The sequence below is a fragment of the Triturus cristatus genome, chromosome 6, assembly GCF_964204655.1.
Source record: "Triturus cristatus chromosome 6, aTriCri1.1, whole genome shotgun sequence".
Classification (NCBI taxonomy): domain Eukaryota; kingdom Metazoa; phylum Chordata; class Amphibia; order Caudata; family Salamandridae; genus Triturus; species Triturus cristatus.
The window spans coordinates 533360441-533380275 of NC_140589.1; the positions used below are offsets into that span (position 1 = coordinate 533360441).

General features: G+C 46.3%; 1 protein-coding gene across 9 annotated transcripts in view; it reads left to right on the top strand.

Annotated features, from left to right (window-relative positions):
* Positions 1 to 19835, top strand: part of MYO6 (myosin VI) — an 856486-nt gene that overhangs the window by 548593 nt on the left and 288058 nt on the right. For all 9 annotated transcript variants that reach the window (XM_085610973.1, XM_085610975.1, XM_085610976.1 and 6 more), the window contains exon 18: positions 7129 to 7299. In XM_085610973.1, the coding sequence (XP_085467099.1) occupies positions 7129 to 7299 (171 nt within the window). The remainder of the gene's footprint in view (positions 1 to 7128; positions 7300 to 19835) is intronic.

The window sequence follows — 19835 nt, forward strand, 5'->3', positions numbered from 1 at the left end:
TGGTGTTGTCCACCGTCTGCCGCCCGGGAACGAAGCCCGCTTGATCTGGACCTATGAGCCCCGGCAGCAGGGGGGCTAATCGGGACGCCAGGATCCCCGTATATACTTTTAGATCCACATTCAATAAGGATATCGGCCTGTAGGAGCCACATTGTGAGCCATCTTTCCCCGGCTTAGGGATAACCGAAAGTGACGCCCTCAGCAAGTCCCGCGGCATAGTCCCCCGTTCCGCGAAGGTGTTGAAGAGGTGTGTGAGGATCGGTGCGAGTGCAGTGCAGAACGTTTTATAGAAGAGGGCGGTAAATCCATCCGGCCCCGGAGATTTACCGATCTTAAGTTTGGCAATGGTGGAGATCACCTCTTCCACTCTAATGTCCCTGTCAAGACCCTCCGCCTGCAGCGGTGTCAGCGTGGGCAGAGAGACCGAATCCAGGTACCCCTTCGTGGCGCGCCCGTCCGGGGGGGTCCCCAGCATAAAGGTCCGCGTAGTATTGGCGGAATGCGTCCGCGATGAGGCCATCCTCCGTGACTGTCGACCCCGAGGGGTTGGTGATCCCCCTCACCCGGTGCTTCTGTCTTGCCACTCGGAGCTTGCTCGCTAGCAAGCGGCCGCACCGATCCCCCCCAGTGTAGTAGGCATGCTTAAGGCGAAGCGCCGCGTATTCCGCCCTGTCCATATCCCAAGCGACCAGGGTCTTTCTTGCTCCTTGGAGCTGCCGCCATATCCGGGGAGCCCCGGTTCGGCGATGCATGTGTTCCAACTCCCTGACCTTCTGCGTAAGCTCCTCCCATTTGCTACGTCTGTGTGCATTATCCGCCGCCGATATCGCGATGAACTGCCCCCGCAAGACTGCCTTCAGGGCAGCCCATTGCGTTGCCCTGGAGGTTTCCGTGTTCTCATTGTGGGATTGGTATTCCCGAATCGCGGCAATCACCTGTTTGATGACGTCCCCTCTGTATAGTAAGGTGTCCCGAAGGCGCCACACACTAGGGGCAGTATTCACCGGCGGCATCGAGAAGACAGCCGTCACCGGGGCATGGTCCGACATGGAGATTACTCCTATGTCCGCCGCTGTAGCCAGCGCGCTGACCGGCTCAGTCACTAGGAAGTGATCCAGCCGTGCGTAGGTTTTGTGTGCATGCGAGTAGAAGGTGTAGTCCCGTTCCATCGGGTGCAGGTGACGCCACAGATCCCGCAGTCCCATGTCTATCAGCTGTACCTTGCTACCTGCTGAGAACTCCCCCGCCTGCTGCGACCGTTGGGCGGATCTATCCAGTGTCGAATCGAAGACTAGGTTAAAGTCTCCCCCTATAATTACGTGTCTGTCCGGTGCGGCCGCTACCTCCCCCAGCGCCGCCTCTAGAAATCGATCCTGCCGGTCATTCGGGCTATATAGAGATCCAATTGTGATGGCTGTGCCCGCCACCCGGAACCGGTAGACCAACAAACGGCCCGCAGCTCCGCAAGCTTGTGGAGGACCTCTCCCTGAAATCGCCGAGCTACCAATATCGCCACACCCGCTGTTTTGGTATTATTAGAGGAGAAGAACTGCGTGGGGAATTTGTGAGAGCGCAGTCTGGCGCAATCCCTGGGCAAGAGGTGCGTTTCCTGAAGTAGACAGATATCTGCCTGCGTATTGTCTAATAAAGGGAGCACCGCCCGCCGTTTGGTCGGGTTGTTAAGGCCCCGCACATTCAGCGTCACTATTTTAAAATTCACGGGTGACATGTAGTAGTAAAGCCTCTCCCGCTCCGTGCTCCCCCGGTGTCAAATGGCATTTCCATGAGGTCGCTGCTCCTGTCTTGCCCCTTTTCCCTGTCTTGCAATCTGTCCTGCTTGGGACGGTACCCCCACTCCTCCCCGTGACCTGCCATCTTTGTTCCCCTTCCAGGTGTGGTGCCCGCTCTTTCATCCCTTCCGTGCCGTAACGTCAACTGCCCCCCCTCCTCCCCCTCCCGCCCCCCAGCCCGTGCCCCCAACTCAAACCAACAACTGCCCCAACAAAACCCCCCACCCTAGCCCCAATACTCGTATCTGCATAGTCCAAGTCCGGTCCTCTAGAGGACAAGTCTTTGGTAACTCTCTCCAGTGGGTGTTAGACCACTTACCCCCCCCCCCCCTGCCAGCCCCCCCCCTCCTCCCCCCCCTTACCCCGAACCTGAAAGCTGGTGTGTCCTCACGTGATCTCCCCCCGGAGCAGTTCTTAAGCCGTTAATGCGACGTCGCTGTCGTTGGGGCCAGCGCTCTCGGCCACCTCTGGATCTGCTCTGTCCCCTTCTGCCCGGTCGGCATGTGCGCCCGGCCTCGTCGGGCGGTCCCGAGAGCGCCTCCCAGTCACCCGCCGCCAGTCTCCACCTCTGGCGCGCCCTCGGCGCGGCGGGGGCGCCTCCTCCTCTCCTTCTGGCAAGCCCAGAATTCCGCAGGTTTCCCGCAGGGAACGCAGCTGGACTCCAATCCACCGAAAGATGAGCCTGAAGGGGTGCCCCCAAGCATAGGGTACCTGGTTTTCTCGTAGAAAGTCGGTGGCCGGTTTGAACGTCCTCCGTTTCTGGAGCGTGATTGCCGACAAGTCCTGATAGAGGGCCACTGAGTGCCCCCGGAAGGTCAGGGGCTGCCGCCTCCGCGCCTCCGCCATAATCCGCTCTTTGAGTGGGAAGTCTGGTAGATAGGCTAAAATGTCCGGGGCCGGCGCTGGTCCTCTCCGCTGTGCTCCCACTCTGTGTGCCCTGTCGATTCGGACCTGGAACCCCTCTGGCTCCCCCAGGACGTCTCGGAACAGCGCCCCCAAGTATCCTGCCATGTCTGTTCCCTCTTCTGACGATGGGACCCCGCGGACCCGTATGTTGTTTCGCCGAGACCTGTTTTCCAGGTCTTCGGCATGGGCCTGGAGATCGATCTGCTGGTCCCGCAGTCTCAGTACCTCTTGTCGCAAATGTTCAATCTCTTCGTCCCGTCGTAGGCCAGTCTCTTCCACCGTGGCCACTCGCTCGCCTAAGCCGTCCACTTCTCGTTTAATTTCCCGCACCTCATTGGCCACTTCCTTCTTCAGGACTTGAAAGTCTTCCCGTAGAGATCCGAAGAGGGATTCCATAAAGGATCTGGTGAGCGGGGCCTCCCCTCCCTCGGGGTCTGCTGCCGTCCCGGGGGCCTGAGGTGATCGCTGCCCCCTTTCCTGCCATTGCGACTGCCGGCCCAACATCTCGGGAAGAGTACGCTCTCCCTTCCGCCCACCTCTGCTTCCAGCCATGGCCGCTGGGTCGGGGGGCCGGTCTCGATCGATTTGCTGATCCTGCGCCGGGTCCGATCCTGGGGGCGTCCCGTGCCTGAGCGTCCCTCCGGGCCACCTGTCCCTCGACCTCCGGCCTCCCCTCTTCAGGACGAACCTCCCAACCACGGCCGTCTGTGGTCGCTGCGTCCGGCTGCGCTCCCCTTTCGGTCCTTCCTCGGCGCTCCGATCGGACTCCTGGCGGTCCCAGTCCCCGCTGACTCGTCCCCTCTGCCCCGTCTGCTGTCCTCGTTGCACCGGGTCATCCCCGCTCTCCCGGGGGCTACCCCAGTCGCCGAGTCACCACCCCGTTCCCGAGGCACCGGGCCCTCCGATCTTCCTCCGCCGTAGCGCCTCTCTGGAGGGGGCCACGTCCACGCCTCCGCTCACCCTAGTGCTTCAGCCGCTGGCCTCCGCTGCCATCAACAGCTCTGCGCCGCCATTACATCAGCCCCGGATCCATCCAGCGCGATGGCTGCTCGCGCACCCACCGCTGCCGCTCGGCCGTCGGGCACCGTCCACCTACTGCCGCAGGGGCACTCCACCGGACCAGCTCGCTCCCTATCCACCCCTGAGGGGGTGTCCCACCTCCGGTGTCCCCGCCGGCACAGATTCTCGGGCCAAGGCCTTCCTCTGCCCGTGGCTGTGGGCCTCCTCCGTGTTCTTGGCAGCCGCCTGGTCTCTCCCTTGGGCTCGTTTTCGGCAGTCTGTCCCCTTGCTCCCCCCCCAGGCTCCTGGTCCGCTGCGGGTAATTCCGCTTCCTCGTGTGCTCCCCCTCCGTCACCGATCCCGCGTGGCTCGGGGGGGGGGGGGGGGAAGGGGGGCACGGACGGGCGGGGAACCTCGCGTGGGCTCCAACCCCGGTAGCCTTGCCGCTCTTACAGTCCTCTCCCCTCGAGACTCACCCGGGGGCTCCCGACGTGGGGCCCCCGTCGGCTGGGGTCACTGCTTCCTTCCCCCTCGTCTGCCGGCCTCCGGCGGTCTCCCGGGGCTCTCCCGGGTGGAGCTCCCTTGTCCGCTTCAACCCGTCCGTGCGGCCCCCTCCTTCTACGGGGCCTCTCCGCTCAGCGTGGGACCGCTCTCGCTTCCTTTCGTGGGCTCGCTCCCCACTTCGCCTCACGCCAGGCCTCTTCGGTGATTCCGGACTCTCTCGTGACGGGCAGGCCGCGCGCGCTGCCGTCCCCTCCGGCGCTAGGCTCCGCCTCTGCTGGGCAGCTCAGCTTCCGCGGCCCTCCGTGGCTGCCTCGGGGCCCCCGGGTCTCCAATCTGCGTCCACCGCAGTTCCGCCGTCCCCTCCGCCCGCTGGAGCCTCAGATTGGGGGGAGATCCTGCTGCGGAATCGGGGCCAGGGGTTCAGCGGAGCGGGAGCCGACAGAGGAAGCGTCCGCTCACACCGCCATCTCGGCCACACCCCCTTGACCCCCTTTTAAAGGTTCTACGAGCAAAATTACAACCAGTAATCATCTACGGGAGCGAATCCATGACAGGAAGAGATGCTGTTACCCTCGACTGTACAATCGCAACCTCCTATCGGGCGATATTCCAGCTCCCTAAATATGTTTCACCAGCCCAAATAAGGCTGGAATTTGGAATCCAGAAACAGGAAATAGAAAGGCAGGGAGCTTTCTTAAAGAGTTGGCACAAAATCAGAGCTGGTGAGAGAGGGACCTTGAACAACCAACTTTGGCTAGAGCTGTCCCACACTGGAATATTACCAGTTAACGTCTACCTACAGAATTCTCTGCAGTCCCTTGGCCTGGCAGACGCCTGGAACACTAATGGGCCATTTGGTTTTCAAAAAAAAAAATAGTAACAAAATCGACAAGGCTCATATCGGCTATAGAGGACAAGAAATCGGCATCCAAGAGAGCTCACGGCTGGGTCGCGCTTAACAACTACGATGCTCTAAAACCTCAGCCTTACCTCAAGGTCGGAATCAAGCTTGAGACCAAAGAAAAATTTCTAAAGCTACGGCTGGGAGTCGGTCCGATCAACCTGTTCATGCCACCGTGGGAAAGAAGAGGGCCCGATCACTTGTGCTGTTTGTGTGCAAATGACACTGAGACTTTGATTCATATTATATGCACATGCAAGAAGCTAGACGACATACGGAAAAGTCTGTTAAAACCACTATGTAAGCAGCACGGAGTAAGGTCCTGCAGACAGGCAGTGATGATGTGTTTTAATCCCTCCTTAGTGCAGCTAAACTGTCGCCTTACAAAATTCTTTGATCTGACAGCACAGAGACTGAAAAAGCTCTTGCTGCCAACAGTAGAGAACTACTAACGACTACAGCAGACTTTGATCTGGTCCGTTCCACAGGTTAAAAAAATTACGGAGTTATACAATGTCTTCAAATGGGCCTGTAATCTTGTGACAGCAGTGCAACTATATTCGGAACAGTTTTATGTCTTTTAATTCCAATATAAAGGCTCCTTTTAATCTTGTACTTATTTTTAATAGTTTTATTTAATATAACTTCTTTTGATATCAACCTATAATGTACTGAATGCAACGGTTTTAATTAATCATGCATAATAAAAAATTACTTACTTACCATGGATACCTGAACCTAATCAGCCAGATAAAAAGGCTGGTAAAGGGAAGCCCTCTTTAAATGCTACAAATAGCTTAAATTGAATATGGAAATAAAGAGGCAACAATCGTAAACTAAATAGTCTGTGGCTGAAGTGAGCAAAGATCTCTGGGTTCCAACTTCAAACCAGTAAGTAGATGTTAGAACAGTTTTAAGTTGGACTAATTGGACGTAGCAACCCATTAAAGATAGCATCACTAATGTCTGGAATGGGTAGGACTAGGACGTAGACCTTAGTCCAAAAAAGAAAGTTAGCAGCAGCTAACCTATTTTTCCTAACTTCAAGATGTGATGCAAAATTTTGAGTGACCTGAGCTTGAAATACAAGCCAACGTGATACGGAGCACCGCAGTCATATTGAAATGAAGCGGTCGGATTGTCGCCTGTTTGTCAGCCGGTCTCCTGACCACCGCAATAGCGGGGTCGGTCTGACCGACCGCAATCATAATATGGGACAAAGTCTTAAATGTAAGGTAAATACAAACTATGAGAAGGAAAACTTCTAGAATGTAGTTTTATGCAAGGAATTGAGTTTGAGGTAGTGATTGAACTATTTAACTTGGCAAACAGTGTTCCACATCTAGAGCATCACCACAAGGTGATAACTTCAGATACATGTGATTATTTGTTTTTCACTCAGGAATGAAGTTGACCAAATCGAGCTGTATGCCCACCAGGCAACTTCATGTGAATAAAAAACATAATTGGATGAGAAAAGTCTCAGATGTGAATTTCCCCTACCAAACTCTGATTCCTCTGTTCCACCTAATGGGAAAAGATAACTAATATTGGAATGAATTCTACTCCCATACATGCTAAGAAATCAAAGGCAAGTGATCCGCTATTGCAGAGTCTGCTGTGGGATTCAACGACATGAGCAATCTCCGCATACAAATACCCGACCCCTATGTTAGTTTTTGGTATTTCTCTTCTTTCTCCTTTTTTTAAGTGTACGCCTAAATTAAGGCATAAAACAGCCCAAAAACAAATGTATATGACAGTTGCAAAATCTTTTTATTTGAGTTGACGTATATTTGCATTCCCAGAATATTTTCCTCGTTGTAATGTCTCCGAAAACGAGCACCAGTGCCCTCTTCATTTGAAGCAAATTTCACTATGTACATTTTTCTATGTTGAATTTTTTTGATATTCTGGGGTTCATGGCTGCAGACAGTTCTTTGGATTAAATAAGTGCGTAGTCAGTTGTGAAGTTTTATACAAAGTGCTTCACAGATTACAAAAAACGTTTTATCTTTACCTTTACAGACCCAGTTTGTTGAGAAAAATAACGATGCTTTGCACATGTCACTGGAATGTCTTATCTGTGAGTCCAAGGACAAATTTGTTCGAGAATTATTTGAATCTGCAAACAACCACAAGGATACCAAACAAAAAGCTGGAAAACTTGGCTTCATCAGTGTAGGCAACAAATTCAAGGTACAGTATTGTATTAGTGCTTTCTTCTCTGTGCTTTCACCATTGAGCCTAATTGTTCTCCACATTTTTCCTTTCTTTTACTTGCTATAAAGCTGAAATGCCAGCCTTTTCTTACCACCTGTTTCCTGCTCTTTCCTCAATTTCCACCTTAGTAAGTGATGAGTAACTCCTGCTCATGAACCCTGTAGAGGAGTTGAAACGAAAATAGGTGCCAGCCAATGGCTGCAGGTAAACTCATGAATTTTGTGTAGGTCGTTTAATTTATGCTGTTAGATGTTAAATCAGAGAGCTCATCCTGCTCATTGCATGTTTAATCCTTCTGATTTCAGCATGTGTTTGCTAATGTGACTTTTCAATTTACACGTTTGACTTTAGTTTAAATGTCAGGTAATTTACTTGTTTCAGATAAACAAGAAACACAGCAACCTTCTGGCTGAATTTCTGAATTCCACTACTGGTGTTGCTTGAAGGAAAAAATATCACAACTATAGGATGAAAAATAAATTTAATATATGTATTTTCACTTTATCATTACATTCAAATAATGTTTCATGAATTTGTATATCAGAATTCTCATTAAGAATTTCGAATGATATCTGATTTTACATTGTCCTGGATATGAGACTTTTTCTGTGGACTTCTAGAGAATCACTACCATTTATCGACTAGCCTGCTACTCGGTTTCCTTTGGCAGTATGCCAAATTCAAGATGATTACATTGTTGTACGGCTCACATGGTCTTCTTTGACCAGTACACTCATTAAGATATCACTTGACTGCTATTTATAATAGTACGGTCTAGTTTTACGGTAGACCACAGTGTTAAATTCACAACAGAATGCTCATAATTCTCAGAAGCCTCAATGAACAATGGATCCTTCCTACAAAATAGTATCAAAGCGCAAGTAGCCAGTGGACCTCTCCCACTCCAGTGCTATCAAAGATGTGCAACTGCACATTGCACTGTAGGCGCATAGGACAAGAACCAGTTGAAGATTAAGTAATAAACATTTAGAAATAGACCTTATGACTGTATCAGCAGTACCGGGTTGTCTGACCTGTGGTCCTGAAGGAATTCATGTTGAAGGTGGGCCACAGAAAAGCAATGTTGGTGATACAGTAATGTAATGAAATCAAGTAGGAGGTGAAAAAAGCAAGTTAAACTGACTGATACTGATTAAGCCTTGTGTAAACAATTTTATGCTTCTTGTGCAAGGTCAGATTTCTTCATTAGAAGTTCAGTTAACACCCTTCCCTTCCAGGACCCCACTTCATCCATTCAGTCTCCTTTCTCAGCATTCTGCAACGGAATAGCTTTTATTGGTGTAGCAGATGCAGTGGCACCGGGGCGCTGAGGCACCCACTGAGGTGTGAATATTTCTGTATATTTTTATTTTTATTTTATTGGCAGTTTAAAAGGCATGCATTGCAAGATACATGATAGATATAGGCACAATATAAGCAGTTATTACAATAGCTAGTATGGCACAGTCATCGCCCCACAAATACAGCTGTCACATTACACATTGAACATACATATAACTGAAGAAATGGACTAGCAGGGCAGTTAATACCAATGCAAGCACATCAAAAACGATTACGGTCAAGTACAGGGCTTATGGGATGTTTGCCGCCTCATGCCCAAGGCCCGGAGTATCAGTATTCATTGATTGCAACCAATTCACAAAGGGCCCCCAGATATCTTTTGGCCTGGAGGCCACTGGCACTATCTCCCAGACAGCTGCGAGCCGCTTCTGGCAGAATGTTACATCTGTAACCCAGTCCTTCAATAGGGGGGGGGGGCGCGATCTACCCCATGACATGGCTATCCTGTGTTTAGCTAACAGCAACAACATTGCAAGCAATTTACGCACCCCCACAGGGGCCTTCTTTACATAACCTAGCAGCCCAATTAATGCCATGGGAGGAACCTGTATCATGAGTATGTCACTAATAGTTGTGAATATATCTGACCAATATGTTTCTATCTGTGGACAGCTCCAAGTCATATTGTAAAAAGGTAGCCTGATCTGAATGACCTCTCCAACATTCCGAATTAGGTCTAATTCCCATTCGGCACAGTTGGATGGGTGTTCTATAATATTGGTTGAGGAATTTAAAATGGATTAGTCGGAGTTTATAGTTGGGAGACAATTGCTCCAACTGCGCACAGCAGAAGTTCCACTCCTCCTCCGTGACCCACGAATGTAAGTCAAGTGTTCCATTGCTCCCAGGATTTTGGCACTATTACTGGGTGCTGCGCTTGCATGGAAGTATACAGACGAGTAATGAGTTTTGTCACTGAAGGAGTGGTCAATGTTTTCAAGTGGCTTTAGTGTGGGCGGTGGATCCGGAAATGAATCGTGCAGCTTTCGACATGTTGCTCATATACGATAGTAAAGCAAAATGTTGGAAAACAAAGGTGGCGGTCTGTCAGTCAGTGTCGGAGGTCCAAGAAAGCCCTCCTCGCCGCATAAATCGGAAAATCTAGTAATATCCAACCTCTTAGCTCGTGTAACTGCACCCTGATCATCCACCTGGGGCATTTGTGTATTCTGGGCCAAAGGTATCGAAGGGGCATATAATATAGGTATGTTTGCTCTACGTCGGAGATCATCCCAGGCCCACCTCAGTGTTTCTGTAGTGTTGTTTGTGTGGCGGTGCAGTTGGCATGCCTGGTACAGGGCCACCTCTAATGGAGTGGGTGCCACTCGATCACATTCAACTGCTACATGTGGTTGAAATGGGACCGGATGCACCCAAAATTGCAGAAACTGCGCCTGTGTGCAAAACGCATATAAAGGGAAATCTGGTGCCCTCAAGCCTCCCTGGCTCTGAAGAAGTGTCAACACCTCCCAAGCAACCTTAGCTGGCCCTCCCGCCCACACCAGGGAGATCATCAACACTAAGTTTGTGAAAGAAGGCCTGCGTCAACATGAGTGGGAAATTAACGAAGATATAAAGAAACTTGGGGAGGACCACCATTTTAGCTACAGCAATCCGTCCCGCAAGCGTCAAAGGGAGAGTGGACCACAAGTTAATTTTCCCTTCTAGCCAGAAAATAGTGCGACCTACATTCATATTCCATAGTTCTTGGGTGTCTATGCTAAGCCAGACCCCAAGATATTTCACCGGACCCTCTGTCCAGCAGAGCAAATAATCTAATTCAAATGGATTGTACCGTCAGTCAATGGAAATAGTGTGGATTTCTGCCAGTTAATCTGTATGCCGGACGGACCACCAAATTGCAAAATCTCCCACAGCGCTGGTTGCAAATTATTCTGGGGATTTTTTATATAAAGAGTGATGTCATCTGCATATTGCGATATTATCATCCCTCTAGGCGTGAAAATCAGTCCACGTTCCGCGTAGTGCTGCAGCAGGCAGGCTGCTAAAGGTTCCATTGCTATTGCGAATAGCAAAGGTGAAAGAGGGTAGCCTTGTCTCGTACCTCGGGTGATGGAAAATGGTTCTGTGATGTGTCCATTAACAAAAAGACGTGCTTGTTTAATAAAGGGCGGGCTAAATCCTAGTATCTGAAGGACCGCGAATAAAAAAGTCTATTCAAGAGAGTCAAATGCTTTTGTAGCATCTAAAAATGCAGCCACTGCAGAGAGTTGAGGGTCCAAATAGTGTAGTATAGCAAAGAACGTACGCAAGTTATGTGCAGTCCATCTCCCCGGGGTGAACCCCGATTGATCAGGCCTAGCAATGAGCGGTAGCAGTGGTTGAACTCTGTTGTCTAATTATTTGGCATACGTTTTATTATCAGCTTTAATGAGGGATAATGGGCGATATGAATCACAGTAGTGTGGTGGCTTGTCGGGTTTAAGTAGTAACAGTATGCCAGCTTCTCTAAGAGTAGGTGGTAGAATTCCTGTGTCAATTGCTTCTTGACACACCGCCATCAAGTGAGGGGCAAGGATACCTGCATAGCATTTATAAAAGGAGGCGGGAAGGCCGTCTCATCCTGGGGCTTTATCAGGTGGTAAACTATTTATTACTTTAACTAGGTCCTCGTCTGAGAAGGGTTCATCTAAATATGCTCTATGGGCGTTTCCTAGCCATAACAATTCAATAGTGTCAAAATAAGATGTAAAATTGTCCGCCTCCTGTGTATATTTCGAAGTATATAATTTTGAGTAGAACTCCATCACATGGGCTTTAATTTCTTGTGTACCTCTAATTTTCCGTTGTTCTTTATCCAGCATCTCAACAATATAGGCAGTGGTTCATGGGTTTTTCCTGGTCTATCTCCCTCCCCATACCTACGGGCTTGTGCAGTCTTGCCTAAGTAGTTGACTTCACGCTGCGCCTCCTCCTCGAATTCACTTAATTTACTTCTAATCTGGGAAAGGAGCACACTATCGCCACTACGATAATAATCGAGGTCTAGCTCACGTATATCTTTTTCCAGAGTTTTTAATTTGTGGCGTATGGATTTCAGGATGCCTGCTTGACGGGCTATGCACTTGCCACGGATCACCACTTTAAAGGCCTCCCACAGGGATGATTGAGACAGCACCGACCCTGCATTAAGTGTGAAGTAGTCTAAAATATCTTGTTTGATTTCCTCCCGGAAGGCAGCATCCAAGAGGGCATGAGGCGGGAGACGCCATGTAAATGCTCGACTGGGCATATCCGCGATTTGCAATCAAAGTAAGCATGGTGCTTGTTCTGAGAGAGCTCGAGGAAGATGACTGGCGTCCACCACCCAGGTAGCTGTATCTTTGGAGATAAGCCAATAATCTATACGAGACCAGGCAGAGTGTTGCGTTGTGATGCATGTGCCCTCCAGAACGTCCGGGTGCCGCATTCGCTGTATATCCACAAGCTCCCTCTCCAATATCAGTGCATTTAACGCAGCGCTGGTGTTTGGGTGCAGAGAGCGAGATGTACCTTTGCGATCTCTAGCGTAATCTAAAATAGCATTAAAGTCCCCCCCAAATGATAGTGTCACAGTCCAGCTTCAATACCTTGCCCCACAGAGTACGAAAGAAGTCTGGGGAGTCTGAATTCAGCCCTTACGCTGTTACCAAAACCACACGAGTCGTGCCAAGTGTTCCTTCCAAAATTATTAATCTGCCGTCTGGATCTACCTGTAGAGAAAAATGTGACCAACCTATGTTTTTTCGTATTAGAATCGCGTTCCCCCTGGCGTAGTTGGAATATGTGGCTAAGTATATGTTTACCCAATGTCTATGTTGGAGTAGAGTGGTCTTCGGACTGGAAAGGTGCATTTCTTGTAAAAAACATATGTCAATATTATGCCTCACTAGATACGATTGAACAAGGCGCCCCTTTCTGTTATCATTCAGTCCCTGTATATTCCAAGTTAAACAATTATACGTGGTCATTGATCATGTAGGCTAGGTGTTGCGCGAAGATCTGTACCCTCAAAATATACAGCAAAACATATAACATTTGTACCTTAAATAGTTCTTGCAATTTTGATAGTAACCCTTTATGTCCCAACGCATACGTACCCCCCCACCCACACCAACCCCCCAATCTGGTTGAGTTAACATTTCTCTCCCTCGTACATTTGAGATAGTTTTGATCCAAAAATGTCCTTCAGCAATTCTTCCACAAAATGTTCAATTTTTCCAATGGCAGTGGTCTCTGGGATTCCCACGATGCGAATATTATTCCTCGGAGAGCGAGCCTCCAAATCATAATTTTTGGCGCTGATGACCATGAGGACTCGCTCCATATTCAGAAGTTGTTCTTTGGTTTCGACCTGGAATTTGTGCTCTTCAGTATGTCGATTCTCGAGTTGGTCCAATCGGTGTTCGTGGGTGTCCACTTGAGTCTTAACTTGGTCTAGTCTGGCATTCATGCTGTCCATCCTGGAGTCAATTGTCTTAAGATTAGACTTAACTTCCAGGAGAAGACTGCAGAGATCGTCATTTTCAGTATCAGTGTCATCTGCGGGGCCATGCGTCGTCTCAGGGTCGGGATCAACATCTCCTTGACGCTTTTGTCTTTTATTTTCAAACGTTAATGTAGGTTGCTTGGCATCTGTCTTCCCCATATTGTATTATTTGGCTCAGTGCGGTATCATATAGGCAAAGATGTTCTGGCGACTTGTGGCGCCCCCTCTGGCTCCAGCTTCAACACGGCGTCACAGTTGCGCGTCACAACAAAGTTCGGCTTGGTGACTGTCCCACTACTGAAAAAGGGAAAATGTCTGGAATGCTCAGTTCTTACATTACGTTGTATCGTTTGCACATCCATTGTCAGACTCTTGGTAGCAGCAAGTGTGTGAGTGGGGTGTCACAGTATCACCAGATCGTTGTGATTCTAAGACTCAGGTGGGGCCTGTCTTTGATAATAGTTTTTCCTCCAATAGAGCCACCTAACAGGTTCTAAATGGCACCCAATAATATTGTCCGCACAGTCAAAAAAATACATCAAACCCCCTTGTTTGTATCTAGGTGTGACATATCAATTGCCTCAGGGAACACGGAGTCTGCCTGAGGGGAGGAGACATGCCCAGCTCCACATTTACAAACACCCTCGCATTAGCACGTGCAGCACCGTGCGCTAAAGTGTCCACTATGAGTCCCACGTTCTGTTGGCATACATAGAGTCTCAGTTAGCAGTGGGCTGGACAGCGTGATCAGCACTGAAGCTCTCCGAGTTTTCCAGGCAAGGTGGTGGAGGGGCAGTCGCCTCCTCTTACAAAGGGACAATTTCAATGGTGCTGCAGAACTTGAATACAGTTAGTTCAGTATATGTCAGCCCAGCAACACACACACAGAAGCAGAGCGTCTGTCTATGCAAGTCAAAAAATATCGTTCTCGATTCCCCATGCAAACTGTGTTCTTCAGCCACTCAGGCACACTACACTTTTACTCAGCAGATATCGCCGCAGCCTAATCTCCTTTTTTTGTCCATGGGGGAGATCCGCACGGTGCAGCAACAGTGCAATTAGCCTCCAAACTGTGCCGTGTTGGTATTGGAAGCAAAGATGCTGGGGCAATGGTGACGTCTTTTATTTGTCCCCACTATCTGCGCAGTGAGCCAGAACACAAAAAAAAAAAGAAATCTAGCACGCTGTTTTGTACTTTCGTCAAGTCCGCAGGTCTGTAAGGGGGCTCAAAGTTTCTGTTCAGTGATTACGCCGCATCCGCCATGTTGGTCCGCCCAGGGCCACAAGTGTGCACTTGACGAGGCTCCTCCACACTCCCGCCCACATAGCACCACGTTGGGGGAATGTTAGCGCATCCAACACTCGCACTTCCTCAACCCCTTACTTTTTTAATTGTTGTCGGCCGGACAGCCGCACCAGAGTCACGCAAGGCCTAGGCTTCTGCTCGCTCCCTAGGCCCAACAGGACCCGCTTCCTCGCCACTGATGTCGGCAGGAATAGATCGTTCTGGGCACGTCAAAAATTGATTTTCCCGAAACAGCTCCAGGTGCACAGCGGACTCAGCTGTAAGGGAGCAGTGGTTACAGCTACACTCCGTCACATCCACAGCAGGATTCTTGCAGGATCGATCCTCGGCTGGCGGAGCCCTCTTACAGAGCGGCCATCTCGCTGCTCAGTCAGGAGACTCTTTTTCAACTTTATGATTGGGCCCATGACACACTTACTAAGCTACTGAGCAGCAGGATGTTTTTTCACTGTTAAACGTGTGGTTGAACTAGTGCCAGCGGCTGAGATACTGAAAGAAGTAGGGCAAGCCCACTATTCCTAGAAACTGGTGTAGTTATATATTTCCAAAAAAACTGTATTTGATTCAGATTAATTTAGAATTGTTTGTAGTGTATGGGAGCCTCAATGAGTGCAACACATGATCCCCAGTAACAATTAATAAAAAATAAATTACTAGTTTTATATTATATTGCAGAAAAAATCCGTACATTGATTGACAGATCAAGGAACAGGTGCTCCTGGTGCAGCTGCAGTGAACGTGAAAATAGTGAACAAATATGGATAAAATACATAAACTGTTATGTACAAATAGCCAACTCAACATTCAAACCTATATTAGTTCAGGGTCATACAAAGCCCAATATCAAATTAGTTACTAAGGCTAAAACGTATTGATGTCTCTACCCCAGTTCAAATAGGATCTTCCTCAGGACAGAACACAGTTAGCAAGAAGACAGTGAGGAGAACTGTCAGTGCGACTAGTTGTGTGTGGAAAACTATATAATGCCTGCAGTCTTATCGGAGTGCACCTGACTTGTTAATTTGTTGGTATTGGATGGAATGTGCATCATCAAAGATAAAGGGCACTGCATGTGTTAGACCCTGAAGAGAGGAACCCGCTTAAGCAAGTTTGTGGAAAAATACCTCAATGCGATTAGCCAAAGCATCGTTGCTAAAGTGTGTATGAGTGAGGGGTTGCTCATTCCCTTATCCTTCCTTACGTGTGTTGAGAAACTGTCTAACCACTAATTATAGGATTTAACTTGTATAGTGTGCCAAGTTCTGACTCATGCATTAATCAAAAGTAAAAGATGTGCGATTCAATCATCAAAATGACCTTTATGTGCTCTGTAGGTCTTAGAGCATGGAAACTGGACAAATACACATCTGGAAATAAATCAACAAAGGACCGCTTGGTAGACAAGAAAATTTGAACGGCCCATACGCGTACATAACAGGGCACCTGCCATGGCCATATACACACAAACCAACATATCAGCCTAAATACATTGATAATAAGTGCAACTCATTTCCTCTTGTTAAATCTCCATCGATATGAAGACATAACTGTTGCTAGCAGAATCAAAACAGTAAGGCAATGATGTCAGAGTGAATGTGAAAAATCATGCCAACACAACAATACAGTGTAAGGTATGTATTTGCATTGTTGGGTCATATTGTTAGGGTCACCTTCTCATTTTCTAGGTTATGGCCTAGTTTTCAGTGCACGTTATAGTCTACTCCAAGGTCTGCTAAAATGCCCATACTGCCAGATATTTGCTGTAGGATTTCTTGGTTTGACCACCTTACTGGTTTGGTATTGATTCAAGAAGTGAGGAATGTATAATTAGACATGTACATCAGAACAACAAGTTGCTTGTCTAGGTAATGATGTTAGTGGTGGATACACTGTCTACCTGCATATTTCTTACTGATCCCTTCAGATTCTCTGTTTTGAAGAATAGTCATGCATTTTCATAATAGGTCTCCAATTTCTTGAGGGATTAATAAATTGAGGTCAAGCTCTTCTAAAATCACCAGCAAAAAAATCATAATCTTTATGTAATTCATCTTTAGTTATCTTATTAGATCCTCAGTAGTTTTGCAATGAAAGTTCTTTAGAAATGTTTGGAACATATGATGTAACTGAAGCCCAGCAAGCAAATTATGATTAACCTAAAAATAATAAGTTGGCTGTGACTTGTTAATTAAAGCATGTTATGGTGAATGTTGCCCATAATACATGTCAGCAGCATATTTATCTTGCATTGTTTTGAAATGAGGATTTCATCTCTCTCCTTCTGAGACAGCATTTCCAGGTCACTACTTTGAAATTCATTATGTATTTGCAATGACCTTCTTCAATTAAGAATAGTTACAACAGTAAAAATTCAGTTCTAGCCTCTCATAAGACTTAGCAGCCGATTTGTTGAGAGTGTTAACCGTAATGTTTAAAAACATTGTGTGTAGTATTCTCATTCTGTTTCATAACTGCCCCACCATAGAACAGTGTTGAGATTTAAATGCTTTAAAGGCAAAATCTTGTTTTAATATCTTCTTTATAGCAAAATTATTAATTCGTAATTGACAGGATTTTAGCAAGTCAGATGAATAGTGCAGTTTGTTGTGAGTGTGATCATAATTTCCAAATGTTGGAAGGTTTTTTACCACATCCAATTCCTTCCTTTATGAAATCTCTTGGATATTGCATTTCTAAATGTGCCCTATATTGTCTCAATTCTAACATATTCTTCAAAGTTTAGAAATGACACGGAGACACAATATCTCTTGGAAAGCATAGCAAGCCATATCGGCAAAATCAATTCTGTGAAAAAACAGACAAGGGCAGCACTCTGTACAAGCTCAAGGTGGACTAACATCTGCAAGAATAAACTACATAGATGCTACTAAGTGAGCTTACAACTTTAAAATACATAATGTTGATTTAAAAGGTTGTTGCACATTAAGAGGGATAGATTACTGAAAAAAGTAACATTTGTCTTATAAAAGTTAGACTGACATATCCAGTTATATTTATGCTCCCAGAAAGTCATAAGAATTTGAAAGAGGTACTAATCAGACTGACTAGCAGAGCTAGGAGGCTTTTTTGTCTGGTGGATGAGTCAAGTCTTGACAGTAACATACTGCATCTGGAATGCCTAGAAGGCAAAGAACAGAAATTTTTAAAGAGTAGCTGGACTGAGGCCAGAAAAACATTTATAGTACTGCTTTTGAAGACCATTTTTGCATATAACTATTTTCAATAGAGAGAAATTATGTTTCCAGATAACCGGATCTTCTATTTGCTCTATTGTAGCATAATATTTTGTAGAATTCTGAACAGGCATACAACATATCTCTGAGAAAGAATGAAATTCAGTTACAAGGAACAACATTAGATAATTTGCAACAGTGCACGGAAAAGAAATACAATCCACAGCTTATTATTGTTTCAAAGGTTTCTAAATTTAAGTATGCAAACAAATGTCTAAGAAATAAATAATCGGCTAGAATGAGGAATTAGAAAAATTCTTTAAACAAAAAAAACTCATGTATGTGAAAGGGTCAAACCAACATTAAGAAAATCTAGGAAGAAAATCAAATGTTATGATGTAACCTGACTTGAAATCAGAGTGTGAAAAGTTTTCCACATCTACATTATGTTAATTGCACAAATATTTTGATTTGAGGACACATTACACATCCATATTATGGGACAAAGATAAAATTGTGGCAACTCTAAACATACAATGCAGCATGATGTTTTATGCAAATCACCCTATGCAAGCTTCTTATGTAGGATTAACTGAAACAGTTGTCAAAGTTAGAAAGAATGAGTTTCACTCGGATATCTGGCTACAGAATGTGAAGTCTTTGGTTGTGGGACACTTTCTGAAAGTGCAATTTAACTTTAATCAGTAAGGTCTGTAAAGAAGAAAATTAACTCAGAGTGAAACTCTTGCGTCTTTAAATCAAATGGGCTTAATAAATCACAGGAATGGCATTTGAAATAAGAGTGCCCGGAGGGTTAGTATTAGAAGAAGCATGTGATCCCATTAGGAATAGAAACGTATCAGACTTTCATAATGACAAGGGATGTGCAGAATGTGGACAGTGCTGTTGGAGGTTTAGGGAAAATGGAACAGGCTTAGAAGTGCTAATAGGTTGAATGTGATAAGTATTATTTATAGATTAAGATTACCTTAATAGGTAGTATTTTTCAATTTTTTACTTTTATCATTGATTGTGTTAGCGTCCAAAGAAGTTGCAGGTAGCAACAAAATGCATTGAGTTGTAACAGTACAGATGAAATATTGTTAAGAATGAATTGACATGAAGATTGATGTACAAATCAAACACCAAGATTTGTTTGAAAAATGCAAAGTGCAAAGTGATTTAGATCGGCTGAAAATCGACTGGGGTTATAGCCTCACGCGAGGGTATGCAGTCAGACCGTTAGAAAAATACTAATGAGTTTTGAGTGACCAGGATTGGAATCTGTGAACTGCCAGTACTCAAAGGATCAGTTAAAGTGTTTGTTCTAGGAAGTGCTTAGTTTGTAATAACATAAATGCAGAACTTCACAGTTTTCTTAGAGACTCAATGCTTCTGAATACCTGAGTTGCCAAATTCCAAGACTGTCTAACTTTCATACCTTCCAGTGTGCTACATTTCCTGCTTCTTTCTCACTTTTGAAAATTATAGTTTGTACCTGCAGTCTCCTTTTGTCACTGCTGTGCTGCTTTCTCTTCCTCCTCCTTGCTTTGGGTCGAAGTCTAATGATGACCATTAAGCCCCTGTCCCCAACAAGGAGTGCTGGTGTACAGCACTGCCACAAATTAAAAAATTGAACAATCATCTAAAAGTGTTCAGAGGGCCCCTCTTTTCTTTAGGCCACATGTCAGCTTTTGGCTTAAGTGAAGCTAGGCAGGTCAATAACCCCCCAAATAACATATTTGTCCATAGAAGATGTCTAAAGAAGACTAAGGAGTTTAGTTTATTATTTTTGAAAAGTAACAGTGCACATTATCGTGTGCTTTTAGTCACATGCTCAAATATCAATGTAAAACATTGCAAAAAAATACATGTACAGAACATTATCCAATTCCACTAAAACATACCTTTCTTTAAGAGTAGTCCTATTTTGATTATTCTCCTGCCATCTGGTGTTGTGTTGAATATTATAACTTGCTTTTTATTTTGAATGAAAGTTTGATTTCTAGCTTGTGAGGTATGAGTCGTGATCATGTGTCCTGAACCACACAACACATTGGTACACAGAATCTACCTTAATTAATGTTTTACTGTCATTATTATCATTGGGTTTTTATCCAGTACAGCGTATTTGGCAAAACTGATTTGGTGTGAAAGTACA